This window comes from Aythya marila, assembly GCF_965140915.1.
Source record: "Aythya marila genome assembly, chromosome: 9".
NCBI classification, from domain to species: domain Eukaryota; kingdom Metazoa; phylum Chordata; class Aves; order Anseriformes; family Anatidae; genus Aythya; species Aythya marila.
Window position 1 is genome coordinate 12,540,158 of NC_139050.1, and position 23,269 is coordinate 12,563,426.

General features: G+C 40.9%; 2 protein-coding genes across 3 annotated transcripts in view; both read right to left on the reverse strand.

Annotated features, from left to right (window-relative positions):
• ARHGEF4 (Rho guanine nucleotide exchange factor 4) overlaps window positions 1–9,181 on the reverse strand; it is a gene marked incomplete at its 5' end in the record, with an annotated part of 114,381 nt that extends 105,200 nt beyond the window's left edge. Inside the window, one exon of one of the 2 annotated variants that reach the window (XM_082767020.1) lies at window positions 5,947–9,181. In XM_082767020.1, the coding sequence (XP_082623146.1) occupies window positions 5,947–8,433 (2,487 nt within the window). Of the gene's footprint in view, window positions 1–1,728; window positions 1,819–5,946 lie in introns of those variants that run through there. The other variant, XM_082767021.1, reaches the window with a different exon arrangement.
• A 25-nt stretch (window positions 9,182–9,206) lies between these two features.
• Window positions 9,207–23,269, reverse strand: part of LOC309881363 (uncharacterized protein) — a gene marked incomplete at its 3' end in the record, with an annotated part of 93,811 nt that continues 79,748 nt past the window's right edge. The window contains exons 4-5 of the mRNA XM_082767230.1: window positions 9,360–10,362; window positions 9,207–9,253 (exon numbers count right to left, since the gene is read on the reverse strand). Coding sequence (XP_082623356.1) covers window positions 9,207–9,253; window positions 9,360–10,362 — 1,050 coding nt within the window. The remainder of the gene's footprint in view (window positions 9,254–9,359; window positions 10,363–23,269) is intronic.

Below are 23,269 nucleotides of genomic sequence, written 5' to 3' on the forward strand. Positions count from 1 at the left end.
TGGGTTTTGGCAGCACCAGAATGTGCAGTCAATCAGCATTCAAGCTGTGTAAGCTGATGGCTCTAGGGGAAGCTATTGGGGTAACCCTTCGCTCCTCTTAGAAGCACTAATGGTCTCAGTGCTAGCCAACATACCCTGCAGCATGGGCTATATTTCCATCAATATCCATGCTTGTCAAGCATGGATAAGGAATATTTTTAGCATGTTTTACTGGCTTCTGTTTACCAGTGAGCCTAACTAAGCCGGTGATGCATTTTCCCTGGCTCGTTTTGTGCCCATACAGCACTAAGCAGTCTCTCAGAACTCTGAGCATAGTACAAAAATAACACAATTTCTACTTTTAAGAAATCATAATATACACTTGCCTTGGGAGCATTATTCATTATCTTCAACACATAGGTAGTAGTGGGGCTGAGTCAGGAAAGCATCCTCACTGAACAGAGAGCGGGCATCATATCACAGAATCATACCCAGCACTCACCCAAGCCTTAACTGGCAATGTTTTCTTTTGAAAACATCCAAATACAAAACAGCACGGATTTTAGTCCCTTGTCTGAGCAGGAGAGAACAGTGGGCAGTTCTTCTGAAACCCAGTTTATGGGATTGGCCTGGCTTTCTGTCCCAGGTGTCCATTGGCTTCAATAGGAGGCTCTCCCAGGAAGACGGGTACGTGGCAGGAGGTTCACCCTGCAAGCCCTAGCACACAAACTTAGCTGTGTCCAGTCAGTGTTTCCCCCTCATCACCACAGAACTATTTGTGCACATAAGCTCAGGCACATCCTGAAGTGGTGGTGACAGGATTGTGGCAGCAGCTCTCCTCAAACATTGTCATTTTGATGCAAAACAATCCAGAAACAGGACAACAGAGACAACAGAGAGAAAGGGAAACAGAAAACAGACCAAAACAGAAACCCCCAAGGAAAGCTTTTATTTGAATATCTATGACTAATTTCAGGCATTTTCAGAAGCTTCCTCAGTATTGTCAGCAGAAGGTGCATGGGGTGTCCCTCTGATCTCATGTCCTTTTTACTTGGATTTTTTTTTTTTTTTTCATGTGTGAAGACTAAATTTGGCTCTTGGATACAGATTCATGGCTCTCCCTGGAGGGAACAGACCTTAGCTCTGGATCCAAGAGTAACAGATGCCATCAGTGTGAGTCACAACAGTCACAAATTTTGTCACAAAAAATCACAATGCTAACCTTAAAGTGTATCCCAGTGGAGAGGAGACTACTGGTAGCTAAAACTCCAAGGGCAGTATTCTCTTAGGCACTTCACAGTGTGAAGTTGCCTCAGTAAAAGCATGGAGTTGGCCTCAGATGCAAGGGAAATCTAATTTATAAGTCCCTTTTTAAAGCTATACAGCAATGCCACGGGGCACTGAAAGAGATTTCATCAGCTTAATTTATACTGATTTAAGGCAACTTTGATTTCATCCCTGTGCTCCCTATCTTTCAGCCCACAGAGCAATCTGGTGCTTTTGCATCCTATTGTCCAGCACGGCACAGGGCAGGACAGCAACTGAAACATCCACCGCCTCTAAATCACCACTTACGGGTAAGTTTACTGTTTAAATAATCAGTCTCCGCAGACTAACAGATGCAAAGAGAAGCAGAGAGAACTGGTACCAGACAAAGTAGAAGGACAGGAATATGATGACAGTAGAAAGATGAAGCCAGAGCAGAGAGAGGAAGACAGTACCAGATGAGGACAGTGTACGGTTTCTTACTTTTAACTGGTCCTCTGGTAGGTGTTGCACTTGAATCCCTCTCTCTGGCTGTCTCTCTTTCTCTAGATTCCTTTTCTGGTTCCTCTCCATCCAAACATCATCGAAGCTGAAGCACTTATAAAGGGATTTAGGTCTCTTCCTCCTCCTCCTTTCTGGAATCTCCTTGTCTTTTTCATCTGGAGCAAGGAAGGAAAGCCTCCAGGCTTTGTTCTCAAGGGTGGAGATAGGGCGTGGGGATGGTGGAACCAGGAGAGGCCTCCTTTTGCGATGGGGAACCCCTTTCTCATTTGGACTCTTTTCAGGTGGTGTTTGACATTGCTGTTTGGACTCCTGTTTTACAAACAGCGGGCGAAAACACACAGTTTGTTCATTGGAAATTTTGTTTGCTTCAAATCAGTTTGAGCAGAAGATGGCAAAACTCAGTTATCTAGGCACAGAACTGTTCAGAGGAAAATGTTTCCCCAAGAGTGCTGGCTGGCTGAAGCCAGCCTGCCTACTCATTCAACCTTTTCCATAGCTTTAGGGGCACTCCACCCTGAAACAGCAGTTCTGCTACCCTTTGAGACAGCGAAGTATATGCTCTCTCTGCACAGGACAATGTCCTTTTCACCCTCATTCTAGATGGCATATTACAATAACGTTACTACTGGGATGTAGGTCACGCTGTCTGTATACATGTATTATTTGCAAAGATAGTGTCTCTGAAAATAGCATAAAGGTCAGTCTTGTCTGTCTGTTTTTCCCACTGTACTTCAGTTATACAAGGTGAAAATGCTTCCTAAATGGCTGCAGCTCTGATAATATTAAGCCCTGTGCTTTCTTATGGTGCTCTTAATGCTATCCGTTTTATTTGCTTGATGTTGGGCTGAGAGAAAGGAATTGCAGTTTTGCCCTTCGCTCCCACGTGCTTTTACTATGTGGTTGCACAAAATTACAGCTTTTATAGTGGAACAACTTTAGGTGCCCTGAGGCATCTAACTGCTATGCCAGGTAGCGAAGTCAGAATCAGTAACATTTAAGGTGGGAGATAAAAATATCAAGGAACGAATGATCTTAGGAATCTCCTTTCTTGTCAAGGAAATGTCGTGTCCTGACAATAGTATCTCTCCAATTTCTTTCCAGTAAGTTTGAAGAACCCAAACAATGAAATCCTTAAACGACTGCAGGCATTTTCTATCTATTCTCAACTGAACAACAATCCTAGATCAATTTTTCATTGCCACTGGCAAAAGATGCCACAGTCTAGAAATGCTTCTTATCTACTAGATGCTAAGCAGAAAGGAAAGCATGTCCTGCTGTTATTCTGTGCCTAACCCCAACATATTGGAGACAAACAAGAGGAACTTGCACAGACCCCAAACATGGGATATATTAGGATGGTTCACTCTTGCCTCCTAAGTATCACGATTATGTAAGTAAAATCATGTTGCAAACATGTAATGAAGACCTTGCCACATGGGCATATTGGTAATTGTGTAGAGTTATTCTATCCTCCTATTTTCAACATAAGATCTTTGTATTGTCTATAATCTGGAGAATGGTAGCCATTAGCAAGTAATGAGAGAGGGGCTGTGGTGTGTTCCATCAGGCTCAGAAGGGTGACTTACCCATGTGGTAGCCAGAGACCTCAGGGGTGAGCTAGTTGCGGTCTGGTACAGCAATTATAACATGAATAAAGCTTCAAGGAACTTCACAACTGTTCATTTGTCTGGCAATAATGCCTTTATTGATGTGGGACAGAAAGGGACTTTTCTTTAATGCCACCATTAAGCTTATTTTTACGACTTTTTTACTTAGCAACATATATAAGGAATGTGTTTAGTGTTTAGATAATAAGTGTATTTGTGGCATAAAGTCTTTCCAACATAGATTTAATTGTCTCTGCTGTATTTTCCAGAGACACCTGAAAAAAACAGCTTCAATTACCAAAACCCACGGGCCATGGAACAGAATGTAGTTCTACTTAATTTCACAATGTCATGAAAATGGAAATAAACAAACCCCCTGTCTGCTTGAATAGATTAGATGTTGGGACATTTGCTTCAATTTCTAGGCTCCAGCTACATTTATCCATTTTGAGATACCTATTATGCAGCCTCCAGAAGAATCAGTAAAATTAAACAGTTTTTATATGGCTTAGATACCATTTAATTTTTTCCCAGTTTTCTTTAAATTCTGTAATCTAGCAATCGATTTAAGTAATTATTCATTTGCTCCTCATGGCTACATTCCAGAATGTGGGCTTGCCTTTTAAAGGCTTTATATATGCCCCATCTCTCCATTCTTTTCTAGGTGCTTTTTTGAGCTACAATTTACAGGTCGATGATTTTATTCATCCTCTGACAGGCTTCATCTCTTGGCAATGTATTAAGAGTACCTTCCATACTCTGACTATCTTGTATTTTGCTAGGCTGCTGTAAAGCTGCAGGTCTCTTCAGTACGTGGTGTTAAGTTTGTAAGTTAGGTTGGTACCCATGAAAACAAAAGATTTTCAAGTAGAGAGGACAGAAGGGAATAAGGCAAATTCTCTTCCCAGCAATTCCAGTACTACAGCCCTCACTGCTCAAACTGCCACCCACATGCTTCTTTAGAATCCAGACAGCATAAGCTAAAAAGGAAAACCCAAACAATCAAGTAAAAAACTTTCACTGGGAGTATGTGAGGAGTGGTTGAGGGAACTAGTTTTATTCAAGCTGATAAGGGAACACTAAAGGCAATATAAGAGTGGTCTACATTAATTTTGTAGTTATACGGATAATGGATCCAAACACTTTCATAATGTCAGATAATCTAACAAGACAAAACCTGGAAACTGTAGTTCGGAAAGTCCTAGTTGGGAAATAGGAAGAAAATTTTCATCAGGAACCTTTCCCAGAGAGATGGTAAAATCTCCAGCATTAAATATTTTTAAGACTTGGTTAGACAAAGTCACAGTTTTATCTATCTGTTGTTGCTACTAGTCCTGTCTAAAGAAGGAGATGGGATTTGATGACCTCCTGTGTCTTTTTCAACCTATCTTTTTCTGTTTGTTTTACACAAAACTTCAAGTAGGAGTAATTATATGGTAAGACCATTCTGAAGGGTATCTTACATATTTAATATAACCTGGGATGTGAGAGACCAAGGGGAGCATCTTTAGCAAATGCTGTGCAAGGGTTCATTAGAGTTGAGCACAACCAGCTCTCAGGTGCAGAACTGATCAAGCAGTTCCAGATTCATGAGCTCTCTGAAAAGTGTCTGGCTGGGGTGTGGCAAGAGACTGAAAATCTCATACCCTCACTTGAATGCCATTGAAAATCTACTCAGAAAAATAATGTTGCTACTTCCTAATGTCAAAACTCATCAGCAGTAATATTAAAGAAGTAGCATGACTGATCCAGGTTCTGGGATCTCAGCTAACAGATCAATCTCAGTCTCTCTGGTGATTTGTGCTTAGTCACCAAAAGAGATTCCTGGCCACTTACAATTTAGAAAATACTGTCTGGGATTACAAGAGGAAGTCTCTGCTTTTAAAAAGGCCTGAAGCAATTGAGAAATCTCTATTGAAGACATACTCTTTTCCGTGAGAACTGGTCTATCACAAGAAAATTAATTTGTTACTGGGATTAGAATATAATGCAGCACCAAAAGGAGAGCCAGACAGAATCCATATTTTTTTTCCTGTTTGCTGTAGAAAGGGCAGAACATGATTCCTAGTGGCACTTAAAGGGGAAGGGTGACTGCAAAAGGCTTGTGGTACTCTGAAAGACAGCTGCTCACTCTCTAAAGAAAAAAAAAAGGTTTTTCTTCTTAAAAAGTGACTGCTAGCAATGGAAATTGATTTCTACATTGCCAATCACTTTGAGAAACTTATTTGCTATACACTAGTCACAAGGCTTGATTCTACCTTATCCCAGAGGGGTAAAATCCAGCTAAATACAGGGTGGAACCTACATAGCCTTTCTGAGGAACATTATGCATTAGCAGTGTTGTGATGACTCTATTCATTTAGATTTCTGTGATAAATCCTTCCTAAAAGAGAGCATCAATTTACATAGTCATGAACAGAAGCAGAAATTCAAAGACTAAGTAGTGCCACCTACCTTAGACAAAGAGGAATATTTATGCACCAATCTAACCAAGGTGTTCACTCAGCCATTAAAGAGTTTCACTAGAACTCATAACCACATTAAAACGAAGGACAAGACACCACCTGATCATTCCCAGACAACAACTCACCTCATCTCTGAGAATGTCACTAATAGAAGAAGCTGTGTTTAAGCTGATCTGGGATTGACTGCTTATCCCACTGTCATCCTTCTGGTATTCGTTGTCCAATGAGTGTACAGAAAGTAAGAGACTACCTCTGGGTTTCAGTGTCTTTGGTCTCTCAGGAGCCTCCAAACTGCTGTCAGCTGCAGAGCTGTTCCCAAGAGAGATCATTGATGTGGCACATATTCTTCCGGGGTATCGGAAGCTCTTGCGTTGAGAAGCAGATCGTGGACTCTGTGGTTTGGGGCTCATGGGCCTACAGGGCATATCTTTACCTTCAGAATTTGAGAGCTGGGGACATGATGGACTTGACTGACTAAATGGTAACTGCATGTCAGTGGGACTAAATGGAGATTTCATCCAGTATTCCTCTAGAGAGGTATTTAAATTGTTGCCATCCTGGTGTTCATCACAGTCTGAACTTTGTGAGCATCTGATGCCCAAGTCATGGGACTGTGTTCGTTTTCTCCACGTACCTGCAGGTGAAGAAACATCAACAGGCTCCACAGAGGTGTCAAAATAGTTGGTGTCTGTTGACGAACCATTAGATGTTTCTGTTTTCAAAAACGTGTGCCCATTGGAACTGTCCTGCTGCTCTACTGATGTTGTTCTCATCAGTTGGCCTCTAGTTGTGTTAACACTCTCCTGCGTTGGTGATAAATTTGCCAGGACAGGCCTTTTAAGTCCATCTGCTTCCTTGCTTTTTAGAAAAGCTTTCCAGGTGCTCTGGCGAAGTTTGGCTTTCTCCTTTTCATTTTTCAGTGATACTTTAGAACTTTGCTCAGTGTTTTCTTTTTCTAGAGTTTTGGATTCAAATAAGCTTGAGAGTGATTTGTGTGCCAAGGCCAACCTTGCCCTGAACTTCTTGCCCTCTGGATTTTTGTTTCTTTTGTATTCATTTTCAGGGAAGGATTTCCTAATCCCAGGGTATTCCACCGATTCACTGTCATTGTTTTCAGATGAACCTGAACCTAGTCCGTCTGCATATCTGACAGCAGCCAGTGTGAGAGAAGTTGAATTTGCATCCGTATCTTCCATCAGGATCCGACCAGAGCCAGAAGCCTTCCTCAGGCTCATTCTATTAAATAATCCTGCAGGTCTCTCATAGAATAAATCATCATCATCGGAATACTCTGAGGCATAGCTTTCCTTCCTGTGGAAGGCAGAACCAGATGAACAACTTTTGAAAGACTGTAAACTTTCAGTGTCTTCATCTTCTTTCCCAACATCCATTTCTTCTGTCTTTGCCTTGCTGCCAAAGAAGCTACTGCTTCCATGATTTTCTGCTGTGGCAGGCTTAGTTTTCCTGAAAGATGTCATTTTTGAGAAAACCAAAAACCTGGAAGCTTTCCCGCTATTCCCATTCTTTGTTGGCTTTTGCACAGCTTTATGGAGACTGCTGTTACTTCCCAGGCCGTGGAGTGAGTTCTCATCCATTTCCTCACTGTTAGTGCTGCAGGTACTTATATTATCTAGGCCAACCGCACAAGCATTGTGGGTCTCTCTTTTCACAGAATAGTTAAAGACATCACACACATCAAGATTCAATGCACTGTTTTTGCTAGAGGTAGCTGTGTTTTCTGCAGGAGAGGCCTCCTTTTCTTCCCTAGGAGACGGTTCCTCACAAATACCTATTTGTTCCTTTGACCCATTACAGCCTTCAGCTCCTTCCCTGCCTACTGCTTGCTCAGAGGTGATGATGCTGGGTCCTTGAAGATCATCATCAGCACCATCTCCCTGACACAGATTGCTTATGCTGCACATTTCCACTGCTACTGCTCTAGTTATATAACCTTCCTCCTCTCTGCTCTGATGTGCTTTGAATTCCTCTTCCTTAGTGACCTGGTCATTTTTTGTTTCAGCCCACGGCTTTCTGAACTCTTCTGTCTCTAAAGCAAAATCAGTCTTTGTTCTGTGTGCCTCAGTCTCAAAGATACCACATCTACTGTGTGATTCTGAGAGCACTTCTTCACATTTATCTGCTGTGTTTTCTGCAGTTAGTACATCATTGCCCAGTGGAGCAGCAACACTGCTGAATTCTACCTTCTTACTTGTTACTGTGGAATTGCTACAGGTGAGCACTAAGGATGAAACTGTTTTCTCGCTTTGCTCTTGTGAAATTTCTGTTTTTCCTTCAGCCGTATCCCCAACAGGGAGTAGCTCTGCACTACCAACAAAGGTGTGGGTGGCCAAAATTTGTTCTTCACAGTTACAGCACTCACTCAGAACTCTCTCTGGCTCATCATGATCTTTGCTGGAAGTATGAGGAGACACTGAGTCCTTGCTCACTGTGTTTCTCAGTGTTCCAGTTACCCTTTCAGTATGAAGGTCATCAGTCAGTGTCTTGGACTGTAATCCTTTCCGTTCCACAGATATTATAACCAGGGCAGGCTTTAGCTCTGGAAGCTTCATTAAGTGCCTTTCCTGGCTTACATGATCTGATTTGGGAGTCATTTCCACAGCAAAGAAACTGTCCTCGTCCTTTCCTTGATGAATAGGATGTTCATTTGCTACTGGTTCAGACTGACTCCTTAAGGCACCAGTTTTGCAATTTGTATTTTGATGCACTGAATCTCTGTGCTCCGCCTCTGTGTTACTGCCGCCTGGTAACGCAGTTTCCGGGACTTTCCAATCGAAGTCAAGGTTAGAAGGATTGTCTACTTGTCTTCCTCCTGCCACGACTTCCACATGTGATAGTTCAGATTCCAGGACATTTTCCTTCAAACTTTTCTTCTGCGTTCTACTAGAGGAAACACAGTTTATAGAACAATTACAATCTCTGTTTTCCACAACAGCAGGAAAACCTACACAACAAGCTGCTAGGTTTTCAGTGTCAAAATTGCCAAATTCAACATTAGTATCACAAGGGAATTGATCCGCTTTCAGACCTCTTTCAGCATTGTACTGAGTACTTTTTAGAAGTTCTTCAGCATTTATGATCCCTGGTTCACAGTCCAGGGCAGATGATGTCTCCTTTTGTTTTGGATTACAGTCACATGCATCTGTCTGGGTTGAAGATAAGCTACCAGCACATGTATTTCCTGCTTCTGGGCTAAGGCCACATGCCTCTGGTTTAGAATTCAAATAAAAATCAACACACTGTGGGGAGCCTGCTGGTTGAGAAAGCTGACCCTCATTCAAGTCTATGTCAGTATTAAGAAGGAATTGTTTTATGTCAAATCTGTCCTCTATTTTTATTGCCTTTTCAGGGCCAACAGGTAACCTTGCTAAGTTTTTCCAAGCATATTCAAAATCAAGCCCTTGATGATGTATTCTGGAACATGACCAACTCAATTTGTCTGTTGGATGAATACAGTTCCCAAAGTATTCTGCTTTTCTTTGAGCACTGATATTTTCAGGCACACTGTGCCATGTTTTACTTCCTGTAACCTCTGACCTTGTGTGTAGTGACCCACAAGGTGGAGATTTTGATTTGAAGTGGCGCTGGTAGAAGAATGAATGTGATGTCAACATGGTTTCTGTACTTCCATGTTTTATCCTGTTACCTGTAGTTTTCTCACTGTCAGCTGAGTTATTCCTGTTGCATTTTATACTGGACATGGAATCTAGTCCACATCTATAGTCAGATATCGCAGTGCAACTTTCATGGTAAGGTCCATTTGTTTCAAAATGAAGATTAGGCAAACTACAGCTTGATGCTGCATCTGTCTGGAAGGAAAGTTGCTGTACCTCAGGAAAAATCAAACAACTTCCTGAGTTAGCTTTGAAACAAGTAATGCTTACTACTGCAGGTTGTTCCTCCTGTCTTGTAACAGCAGCTTCTGTAGGTAAGGAATTGGGATAGGACTGCACTTCTGTGCTTTCAAAATCTGTTTTATTCAGCAATTCCACTACAAACTTTCTGTCTGTCTGTGATAAAATGCCCTCTTCACTCACTTGGTTCTCTGTGTTGGAAATACTGGTAGTTAATGTTAAATCTTCAACACCCACTTCACCTTCTGACTTTGTAGTTTGTAATTCATGTTTACTTGGTGCTATTTTTATTTTGGAAGATGCTTCTAACTGCACCTGCCAGCTAAATTCTGTTCGCCTTGAGCACTTAAGTTCATGGAAGATTGTTTCTGCCTTTGCTTTAGGAAGACTACAGCACAGATTTGGTTTTTCTGTAAAAAGGCAGTTTGAATCCAAACAAGTTTCTCCAGTTACATCACTGGCAACAGATTCTGTCTCTGATGCACTCTCGTAAGGTTCAGTTTTTACATCTGACAAAGATCCACTCTGATGTGACAGGGTCTCAAAATAATCTTCATCTGTGTCTTGGCTGGATCCTCGTATCTCCAACTCTATTGTGCTTGGAGTAGAAGAACTCAGATCATCTTCAAACTCGCCTTCACTGATGTAGTTGTCAACTGGCTCTGGGGTCTATGAATAAACAGCAAAGAATTATTTAACAATGATTTATTAGAAAAGGAACTTAAAAACACAATGGATTTAACACACACTGATATCTTCAGAAGTTATACTTGACATTTTACCTATTGATGGTCCCGAGGTCTTCATATTTCTTAGTTTTTCTTTCTTACTGCTTCTTAATTAATTGTTGTTTGTTTGTTTTTCATTTTAATATTTATTTATGCAGAGGCCAAAATTTAACTTTTGGCTACAGCTTTCATAGCCCACTACCAAAACACATTTCACATTCAAATAAGTCAAATGGAAAACATCCCTTGCCAGTAGATCTAAAAGATCTAATTGATCCATCTTCAAATCTAAGGAGGCAGTTTATGCCATAAAACAGAGAAGTGATTGTCATTGTCCAAATTACACAAATGTAACAAATACATACAGAATGGTCTTGCACTTAGATAACTGGATACTACCCATACCAAAGCCTGAACCAAAGGTGAAAGAAGTCTTTGATGTCATTTTGCAGAAGGCTTATACCAGGAGCACTACATATTTCAGTTATCAGAGCACATCCAAATCAGTGACTGAAAGCAAAAAGATCAAAACCATACTATCAACATTAGGAAATGCCTTTTTTGCATCATGGGATCATGTCAATCTTCGTCTTTAACCATCAGAAAGAAACCCAGATATTTATTTCTCAAATATAAAGCAGAAAATGAAATCACAACAAGATTTCTTGAGGTAAAAATAGTACTTGTCAGCTTCAGGTACAACTATTGTCAGAAGTTCTCCAGATGTACCAAATTAAAACAAAAAAAAAAAAAAAAAAAAGAAAAAGTAATGAACAGTGAAAGACTTTTCTAAAAACACACACCCACACAAATATGCAGCAGCCACCAAATTAGAACACAAGGTCCCTTGGCCTCAGTCACATGTCACCTTCATCAGGGTGTTTCATCACAGAGGAGACCTCACATTTATGGGAAGTCAAATTCCAAATCACAGCAACGGGCATGTCACAGAGTTTACAATTATAGAATCCAAAACACTCAGGGTAAATTGGAAAAGGTAAGTCACTAGGAAAATAGGGTTATTTCCAAGTGGGAGTTGTGGTAAGCCAAGGAAACAGGATAGATTTGAAATAGATGAAAAATTGGAGAGAGAAGGGAGATCTGTCAGTTCTGGAAAAAGAAAAAAAAAAAAAAAGAAAAAAAAATTTTTTTCTTCCTCGTCCAGTTTTGAACACTCAAGACATCTCTGATAAGCCTCAGTGAGAAGACTGGTATTTTCTCTTGACAGAAGAAGGAAAATATTAACTGAATGGAGGAGAGAGGGCAGGATTCAACACTTCCAAGTCCACACAACTAAACCTGACCATATTGCAACATAACTGCAGCATGAGTCAGGTAACTAATAGAGCAACTTGTCCTTTACTTTATGCAGTCAGTGATACACATAATGGAGGTCCTTGAGTAAAGTCAAGTCCCACTACCACCAGGACAGATATGAGCAGCATTAAGGCAGCACAGACTAGCATTTCACATAATGATTGAGCAGCACGAACCGTGAGCAGTTGGCTCACACAGCAGTGAGTACAGCAGCAGCTGTTCAGCAGTAACAGCACTGCCTCTCCCACAGTGTGCTGAGCACAAATTTACAGATGGCAATAAACTAAGATAAGAACTGTTCAGGCAAGTAGGAACAAAGTAATGAAGATGCCCAACTGTCCCCAAGGATAATTATGAATTACATTAAAAAAAAAATAGGGCATAGATCTCTTGCAGTCCAAGTTAAATTGAACCACAGGAGGTTTCGTCATCATATGAAGGAGAACTTCTTTATGGTTCAGGTGACAGAGCACTGGAACAGGCTTCCAACCTCAACCACCCTGTGATTCTGTGTGATTCATAAAGTCACTAAAACAATACATCTCCCTCTTCTGCAAGAGACGTGGGAGCTTGTTATTTCTCCCAGACAATGCACTTACTTTTTGCTGAAAAAGAAAATCTCAAAGCCAGTATTTGTGAGAACTTGCACTATGTTAACAGTGGCATGAGGAAACAACTTTCAGATTTCCTTTGTGTAAGTGTGCTGCTCTAGTTTTATTTAATGCCTCCACTAGAAAGCCTCCAAAAAGCTAAGCAATTCCGAAATCAGTAGGACTATGCAAGCAATTGCATAAGGCTCTGGCAGCTACCACTGCTCAAGGTGGTAGTGCCAGATGAAGGCAAGAGGGAGATGGGGTTGCAAGCAAAGGCCACAAAATTGTGCAGAACCAGTGGAATATCAAAATATTTTAACAGCAGTTGGCAAAAACTCAGTACATTTCCCCTCCTGTCAGCTCGAGTGAAGCATTCCACTTTTGTTCAGTGAGTGCTTCAACATTACAGCCCAGCAACCTGGTTCCAGAGATAAATCTGGACCCCCCCCCCAATGATAATTGGTTAGTAGAGGACTACATCAGCAAAAAATGCCACAAGCAGGTGGCCTGCTGCACTCCACACAGCTTCTCTGATTCCTTTCAGCAAGCCAGTTCCAACATGAAAACACTGTTGTAACCCAAAGCCAAAACCATTACCTCCCTGCTTCGACATTAACACTTCTACTACCGCATACTGCTTAGCAGAAATCTTAGCCAAAACATGTTGGCTGAGGTGTAGTAGTAGTTTCTACCAACTGCATCGTCTGGGTGCCATCTAGAGGCTGCAATAAAGAGCCTGGTCAGACTCAGCTTGCGCAAATACATACTTCTTTTAATAAATGCAAGCTGCATTCCAGTCTCTTACTGTGCTGCAGGTCAAGCATCTCACCAACAAATCCCTCAGAACTGCTTTAGCTTCAGCCAGAGGGATGCCCAGCAGATGAAATGATGAGGCAGCAAAGAGGCATAAAGATTTACTGAAGTAAAAGTAGAAGATAATATGCAAGAACTGCAGTTTGTGCCAGAAGTACATTTTTATTGATGTAGCAATAACAGACATAATTACTAAGAAAATATTTGTAGATATATTCTCACAAGTACATCCAAAACTGACAGCCTGTTTGCATCAAAAGAAATACTGGATTTTAGCAAAAGCACTAACTACATAGGTTCACTCTTGAAATGTAAAATAATAAAATATATCAATAATTAATAATGTAACTGTTCTAAAATATATTAAAAAATAATTTCTTGGTCAATCAGAGAATATAATAGGGCAAATAAAATTTGGACATGAACAGCAAAAAATTCAGACTCAAAAGCAGCTTCCCTGCACTTTGAAGCTATCTACTTTCATGGCGTTGCAATACTCCCTCTGCTGGCTAATGTGAAAGCGAAAACTGCTTCATTGCACGTCTGCCTTCAACACATGAAAGGCCTACATTGCTGGATTTGATTATCTTTCCATGAAGTGAGTATTTTTTGCTTGTCTTACAACACCAAGTAAATATTCTACCACCCTCCCTCCATTTCTTTAAATAGAAAAGAGCTCGGGACTGTCTCAGAAGAAAACAAAACAAAAACAACAAGAACAGACACACACACACACAAAAAGTTGCTATGTTCACATCTACATCTACACGTGCTTTTATCTAAATTTTACCATTAACCTTTCTCTAAGGATAGATGCTCTTGCATGAGGTTTAAGCTCTTTGGTAGAAACAACACTTAGCTCTGTGCAGACCAAAATTCCTGCCCAAAATTTATGTGAATCCTTCTCCAAAGACAGAGTTCATGCTGAACTCTTGAGCTGTGTGGCTAGACAACTTTCAAGTACTAACACTTGTCTACTAACAGAAACCTGTATACTCTTAAAAAGGGGATCCTGGCCTCCTGTTCCCTGTTAGATGAACACAGCACAGTTATTTTTACTTCAGAGCATTTAAGAACATGCTTGAACAGTTTGCTGAGTAGGAACTTTAGGATTCTTGGTGAAACAAATGGAGACTTGGGTCTAGCAGACCAAGCAGTGTGTGCTGTGCTGACTTGTATTTCTGTAACTTCTTTCTGTAAACTTGCTGCAATCACCTTTTTTTTTTTTTTTTTTTTTTGAGTACATTTAAACATATTTACTTTTTTTTTTTTTTTTTTTTTTTTTTTTTTTAAGCCTTTCTGTTTTCTTGAGTGCCATTGAGAAATTATACAACGGATGCTGAATTTAAGGAGTAGAAAGACAACAAATATTTTAAAGACAGGGCAATCTCCTCTGAAGAAGAAAGCTACTGAAAAAGGACTCCATTAAATACAAGGCGTGGTCCAAAAAATCCTAAGTGTATGTGTGCAAATGTAGCCACGAGATATCAGATAATGTTTTCTCAATGACCAGCAATTCAGTGCCCAAGCAATGAAGTTGGAGGTCAAGTGCAAAGTGATGAGATACATGGCTTGTTTATCTTACAAATTAATCTAATCACTCATCCCACTTTCAGAAACTTAGGTTTTCTTTGTTTAATCAAGAAAATCAGTCCACAGACAGTTATAAATCAGACTGTTAATTAAAAGAGCACTTTGATGGAAAGAGCCTTTGTGAAACCTGAGAGACACAAGGCAACGATTGATACAAAGTCCTGCATTTCTTGATCTCCTCGTCTGTCTTGACCTCCTCATGATGGAAACACCATCAGAGATTTCCCATTTCACTCAGCCACCACATTTCCCTCTTGATTACATTGTTTTGCTTTTGAACTACTATTTCTGTTGTCATGCTACTCCTTTTGATCAGGCCTGTTGCAATATTATCACACCAAACCCCCTTCTTCTGACATGTTTTGCCTCTGGGTTGCTGGGTGCTACAAAGCCCATGACCTAACTGAGTTAAGTGCTTGATAAACATGCTGAGAGTCTATGCCTCAGTGTGTATAACTAAGATAAAGGGAGGGAAATAGGGGTAGGGAGGAAGCACTGTCTTCATTTTATAGATTCAGAGTAAATTACTCTCTCAGGACATACCAGGGCATCTGCTCCAGAGCCAGGAATTCAACCATCTTAGCTCATTATTTTTAACTTTCCATTTCTCAGTTGAGTCTAATGCCACTCTGAGGCTTGAGGCCTTCTCACACAGACTACTACATAAACAGAGAAGAAAATTTCAAGGGCAACAAGGAAAGAAACATGAGTAAAACGTGTGTGTATATATCAGCCATGTACTCACAGGGCTGACAGAACTAAAATGTGCCTAGCACACTTCACTGGAGGCAATGAAACCACATCTGCTCTAGGCCTGATCTGCAGCTGAAACGTGTGATCAGAGGGCACTGCTCCTCCTCAAACTCAAACCTTTTCTACATCCACATAGCACAGTGAGAGAAGCAAAGCAAAGTTTTGCTGTTGAGTGTTTGCCGTGGTTTCAGATGGACTGAAGCTGAGGTGTACTGCATGCTACAGCACGTGGGCACATGCATTTCAGCTCTTGGGATTCAGGAAATGACTCAAGTGCCTTTTTTTTTGCGTAGCTGCTCAGTACCCAGAATAATGCCTTACTTCTCCTTTGACCTTGGGTATCTGATTTCACCTCTGTAAAACAATGGTAACACCTCCCTACCTCAGAACTGTATTTGTAAATATAGGCTTAAGTGACTGTACACAGGAGAATGAAATCCCCTGATTCATGAGATGAATTGAGGTCACATAAGCCCTGCCTTATTTTTCAAGATCCACAAGGGTTGTATGATTCTGTATGACCAAAATGCGCTTTTCTCTTGACATCCTGTGAGATCCTGCCCATTCTCAGAAACCTTTTATCACAATGATGACTTAATTTGATGTCATTTGATTTGACTTTGATAATTTATACTATCTCACTACATGCGTGAATTAGTATAACTATCAGCTGAACTTGTGCCACAAGACTCCTGTCTCATTCATGTCAATGGCTTCGAGGGATTTTCTGACATTCCCAACATTACACATGGCTTAAACAATAGAAACAGTAATTATAGTGGCATGGGAAACTTCCGCTTGACAAGGGAGAGGCCTCAGTTGTAGCCCTTCAAAAAAGGCTTGATGTGTATCCTACATCAGCATACGCAGAACAACTGGCAGTAGTCAAAAGAACAAGAATGATCTAGGCTGAATAAGCCATTGGCAAAGATTGAAAGAACACTGGTAATCTAGACAGATAATACAATGTGAAAACTGTCTTTAACTGCTGCTACAAAGTAGTAATCTCTCCAAATGTATACAACAAGATGGATAAAACATGACCTAAGGGACTTGAAGCAGAGTAGCTTTAAGTTAGATAAAAGTTTAAAAACAAAACAAAACAACAACAACAACAATAACAACAACAACAAAGAGACCCCCCCCCCCCAAAAAAAAAAAAATACAGAAAAAGTACAGATAAAAAAACAGCAGTGGATTGTCTGGGGGCAGCATGGAGTAGCCAACACTTTCTGCCTTTAAGTACAGATTAGATACACATCTGAGAGGAATGACACTGGTAGAACTGATCTCCAGTGGAAGGAGAGATGAGAAGACCTATTTTGGCTCCTCATAGTCCTCTAATTCGGTAATTACTAATTTGAGGGTGATCATTCTGTTATTTTACTGCAATACACAGGCCCAGGGGAATATGCCATTGTAACACTGAAGTGACACAGAAGAGCAGTCATATGCAAAGACTCCTTTATCAATTCAGACCTACAGTAACCGGGATTGCCCTGCAACTGTAGCAACCACATATTAGTTGCAGAGCTCAGGAATGGCCCAAGAATGTCCACTGAAGAGAGGAGAGGTCTAGAAAGCATGACTTGCAAGAAAAGACTGTAAGAACCAGACCCACTATTTAGCCTACAACAGATCTCACACTGCAAAATGGCATGTACCACCCAACCCTTACAACTTTGTTTTTTTCAATCATGCCTCAGAACTGCAATATGGCAAAGACATAAGAAGGGATAGAAATTGTCATCAGTATCTTAGGTCCTTTAGCACAGCAAAACTCTGTTTTGGCACATCTGCCCTACAATCTGAGTTTTGCCTTTATCTCCTGGGAGAATGGCTAGTATGGTGGCTCTCTTCCACCAGCAGAGAGAATTATATATCCCCGACTAAGATCACAAATTGTATGTCTGGGTTTTCAGGTGGAGGAACTGCTCCTTGGTCCATCATACCTATTTATTACCAAGGGAGATTCCAGGATCGCAGCTAAAGTGTTTATTTTGGCTTCCTTAAACTTTAGGTGCTTTTAGACACTGTGGTGTTTTTTTTGTTTGTTTGTTTGTTTCGTTTTGTTTTTGTTTTCTAATGGAAAGAGTAGAAACTGAATAGAAATGGTGCCCCAGAAAAGTGTTATCTTCATGTACATGTTACTCATTAGCTCAGTGAAAAGGAGTTGTTTTTCAGCATTGTAAGGTTAGAGAGAGGACTCAAGGAGGTGAGGCAAACTACACTAATTCATCACACCCAATTTCTCAAACTGGGCAATGTTCAGAAAAGAAAAAGGTCTTGCAGAAGAGAATCCAGGGCAGCAGAACTGTGAGCCGAAGGCAGGGCTGGGTGTGGTTCTATCAAGCCTTTCCTTCCTCAGCTGTTCCCAGGCTCCCCCGCCGCCCTGTATTCCAAGCTGCATGTTGGCAAAAAGCCACTCCATGTGGCAGGGAATACACAGCCACAGGTGACCAAGATCCAATCACTCGATCCATACTGCAATCCATCACCTATCCAGCACTAGCTTTAACACATAGAAAGATTTGGAAGCTTAGCCACAGAGGTGTTCTGCTTAAGCCAAAATCCAGCTTTCAGCCCTGAAGAATCAGGAATGTAGTAACTATAGCCTCCTCCCTGATGATTCTGCTTGGCACAGCACTGATTCAGAATCATCACCAGGCCAAAAAAAAACAAAACCTTGTAAAAGTTGTGTCTCATTTGACAATATCTTAAGGTCATTTCAAGAAAAATGGCACACAGATTTCATGAACATCCAAAAAGCTGTAAACTTCAGTTAACAAAACAGACCTCAACTTTGTTTTTAACCACAAAGATCACGTGGCATTTAAAAGGAAACAAAAAGATGCAAATCATACATTTTCAAGTCTTTCAAGATCCTGCTGTCATTGTTCCAGGTCAGAATACTTCTCAGTACAGTTCATTTCTCTTTAGTCAGCCTTTTCACTTGTTTCAATGCTGAGCATGCAAAGAGCAGCAGGCATCTTTAGCCTCAATCATTTTTTCATTACCTGTCAGTAATAGTACTAACAACAGGCATTATTACATTATGGTTGTGTTAGAGGTACAATATTCAATTGTTCAGGTCAACCTAAACATTTAATTACATTATGGTAGCTTATCACAGATAATTGCCTTGGGGAAGACAGGGCAGCTGCAAGGGGATGCAGCTTGCCTGTTCAGCTCACAGCATGGAATTCAGCGATGACAAAACAAACAGCACAGTGAGATACTCCTAAAAACCATGCACAAATCCTATTTCCTCTTGGGTTTTTAAAGAGAGACTCCTTCAGCTTGCATCAGTGCAGTGCCAGTTCCACATACACTGTGCCTTGGCTTCTTTTATTTTACTGTCACTTCTGCTAACAGCTGTCCTCTCCTCAGATCTGTCTCCACCAAGTTTTCTACAGAAGCATTATCACTGTTTCCATTCTTCCCAACCCTGTTATTATATCACATTATACAAATGGCTAGTTCCACGTATCTGCCAGAGAGAGATCAAGCAGAGCGTGGTTGTCAAAGACCTTGCTGAAATAATGTTTTCTAATGAAAAAGATAGGGAAGAAGGAGGGAGGGAGGGAGCGAGGGAGGGAAGGAGGAGCTGATCCTCCTGTCTTCTGACGCTACATATAAGAAGCTGAGACTAAAGTAGAGCAGAATACTGTGGATAGATATGTTACAGCGCAACTTAAATGACAACCTTATTTCATAGGTATCTCAGTTAGATATGGACTCCAATCTATGATGCTCATTGGCCTGTCCCCTCCCTATGTGTTATTAATTATGCTCTTTCTTTACAGATAGCTGCATAAATCTGATGCTTCATCACACAAATATTATATTCTAAATCACACTGGCTATGGAATGATGGTTTCCACAAATCTTAGCTCTTACAGAAATTAATTATTTTCCTACAGGTTATGAATAGCTAAGATTTTTTAAGGCAGTAGACAGCCTTGTCTAGTACAAATTCAAAACTCTGTTACTAGCACTATTTCTCTGCCAACTTCTAGTAAAAGCCTCCAGCCAACACAGCAATACACCAGGAACAGTGCAGACACTGCTTTCACAATTGTTAAGACCTCACGAAAAGCCTTTCTGCAGTATTTCAGTCTTGCAAAAGACAAGGTGCCCTTGTTTAGTTTTCTGTCACTCTTCTCCAGCCACTTTATAACCAACAGCCTACCTTGTAGCTCCTGACGCTCCTATGGTTTGTATTTGAAGTGGAAGGACTCAGTTGCCAGCCCAAGTGTTGCCTCTCCATAACTGCTGCAGATGACATTGGACTGTGATAAGAAAGGATGAATTGATTTTGCTTCTCTTGGTGATATTTTGTTGTGAGGTCTGGGAATTTTTTCTGTCCCCAGTAGTACCATAGTTTACAGCAATTATCATTTCTCATCTGCCAGATTTTACTACTGCCACTCCAATTCTCCCACTCCTTTGTCAGTACAGAAGTAAAACCTGGGTGAGTTTTCCGCAACACTCTCTCCATCTGTGATCCCAGCTCCATTGCCCAGGCCAGAGTCAAGGTAGGAAGTTACATCAAGAGTTTCTCCCGAATTCACCAGTCCGCTGCTTTGTCAATTAGCTGATCCAGGATCAGCTCATCCTGCCAACAGCCAAAAGCACAGGCTGATGCCAATTCTTGCAGTGCCAAATCAAAAGGTCATGAAAGTCTCACCTTACTGTTGTGTCTGCTGTCTGAACTGAAACCTCTGTAATTCCACACTCTGCCTGGATTGTTTCTTTGAAGGAGACAGCTGAAATCAGGGTTGTAAAAATCTTCTGATCTTTCACATCCAAAGACTGGAGAATACATGTAGTCCTTATGGAGTCTTCAGGTTTCACTCATCAGTTTAATATATCAGCCAAATCTCCTGATCAGCCAATGACATCAGGGCCTAAGAGATTTCACAGTTTGCAATTTGTGTGCTATAATCCAGCCACAACATGCAACTGGAGCTCCTCAGTCTTCACTGCCACCACCTTATAGGTCCAAGGTATTCCCACTACCTCTGAACAAGAGCATGGAGGCACATCACAAATGCTTTGACTCATGTCACAAGGAAGATAATCCTTGTCATGTAAAAGACTCCTGCCTTCCAGCACGAGATGTCCAGCTGGGCAGGAAATACAGTGCTCCTCCCATGCACGCAGAGAGACTGGGGGGAAGAGAGCATGGGTGGAGAAAGCTGAATGGACATGGGAAGGAAACAAGAAGATGAAATGGAAAGACTCTCACCTGGTAGGAACAATCCATTTAACTAAAAAAACAAAGCCTGAAGGCAACTGAAGAAGCTCAACTGGAGAACTAACCTGGGTAGGATATGGGTCTAACATACTCGAACATGGGTTTAAATTATCCATCAGTACCCATTATGCTGGTTTACTTCCTTCACGTCCTTACTTCTACTTCTTAATTAATGGAACTCTAATTAAAAAGTGAATGTTGCCAAAAGCTAGTAAACAAAAAAGACATGAGAGGAGATGGATTGTAGTTTACATTAAAAAAAAACAATGATAGTCATTTCAATTAGTGCACAGATGGGCAAGAAAAGAATAGATGTAATTGCAGAGCCTTTTGTCTGAATTCCTATGAGGTTAAAACTCTTAGCAGTTCTTTACTGAAGCTCCACAAAACTACCAGTGAAATACACTGATGATATCAGGTAATGTTAATAGACTGTGAAGTTTCAGCAGCATAAGCAGCTTTTAAAGTATTTTCTTAAGTGCAAGTTGCTATTCAAGCACATCTGAGGTATATGAAGAAATATTTCCTTTCCTAAAAGATTAGATGACCCAGAAGAATAACTGTGCTGAAGGGATGCAGAGAAACTCTGAATCCCAATATTCCAAATCTATTTCTGGACCAAATGAGATCCTTTAACATATCCTTTTCACACCACATTTCATTCCATCCCCAGGTCCGTAGTCACATAAAGAAAGGGAACTCAGAGACGTTACATGTTTTGCTCTTGACAATAAATGAGTCAAAGCCAGAAGAAGCAGTTAGGGCTTCAGTGTCCCAGTTCACTTTATTCAACTGCTCATTTAACCCTGTATTCCTCCTGCAGCTCTACTTATGGAATCATACTGCAGGTAGTCACAAGATGTCACCATCCCAGCTCTTGATAACAACCAACCCCATTTAAAGAAAACCCTATTTGAAAAGAGTTATCTGCCTGAGGACCCTGAGCTACAAGCTTGTGGCAGCTGACAGCACGCTCTGTAGAAGCCTCACAATATGCTTGGTGTATTTTTATCCTACTGATCTACTGATCGCTGACTGACACAGGATGTTGGGCTAAATGGAGCAGACTACAGACCCATCTGGCCACTGTGGCCATTTTTATTGCCTCATTTCACAAAAAAGGAAACAAATTCAAATAGGATGATGTCAAAAAAAGTTACCTCCTTCATGAAATTTCAAGACGGATTTTTAAACAGAGACCTTATTCTTGATGTCTTCTTTAGAAAAGCTGCCTTAAAAAATCACTATTCAAAGACTTTTGTTGTGTAGTAGGGAAAGTCAAACAAAGTAATCAGGTTGGGTTAAGTGTAAATACACTGCAGAGTGGCTTTGTGTATTTCAATTGAAATTGTAACGTCTTTTCAAATCAAGAGGTCTTGATCTCTACAAGGTAGTGGGTCTAATCCAAGCCATCTGACCTTGCTCTAATATGACTACAAATAATTGGACTTACTGGAGATGTCCAGAAAGCCTATCTCGCACCCACAGAGCATATAGGGCTCCTTAACCATGACTGAGTGACCCTCCAGGAGATCACTGCTATCCATGAATGAGACAGTTGACAACATCTTTTGTGAAAACTTTTGTGAAAGTAGTTTGCTCCTTGCCATCCCCTTTCCCAGGAGCCACCAGGTGAAACCCACCAACTGACTGAGGAGGAACAGAAAACCTGCTTGGGAACAGAATGGTGACAGCAGTTGGACAACTGGGTCCCAGGTGAATTGAGCCAGCAGGTCTGATACACACTCTGTACTCAGACACACCCAGTGCTTTTTTGTTGTTTCTGTTTCTTTGCTTTAATTATGAACCATTCCCAAATGAAAGCATTTATGCAGATTAACTATAAAGTATACATATTTTCTCATGAAGACACCCAAAATGCCTAGTAGAGCATTTTGTTACTACTAAGCTGTTAGGAAGTTTGCTCCTTTTCGAGGTTGTAATTATCCTCCTCAGAGTTCTGCATTCAAAGTCTGCGGGAATGCCAGGATAATTGCTGAGGAAAAGCAGAGTGCCCCACCTGCTATCTAACTTAGGAGAACACAGACAAGCATGTGTGACTGCTTCTTGTTTAGACAAAAGTTCAGTGAAGAGAAAGAGGTGACCGAATAGGGGAAGAAGACCTTTCCATGAGCCCCAAAAGAGTGGCTGCCCTGGAGATTTACTGGCGAGAAGGAGAGAAGATGTATTCATCCAAATTACAGAGATCTCCTTCAGAAAACCCTCCTTACAAGCGTTCTGCCTATAAGGCAGGCAAGGTATGTCAGTAAGGCACAGTCACCGCTGTGCACGTTCTGCTCCATGTCATAGAGGAAGTGATTGGCAGCAGAAAGGAGAGCTCTGTGTTCAGTGCTCGGTGTTCACCTGTGTGGGCAGGATGCCACTGAAACAGGAAATCATTAATCCTATTGATACAAGTGATAACACTCCCCAGATTCACACAGACATCACTGCCAACAACTCTTTCAGCGACAGGAGCAATGCTGTCTAGACAAATGGCATTAGCGTTCAGGACACTT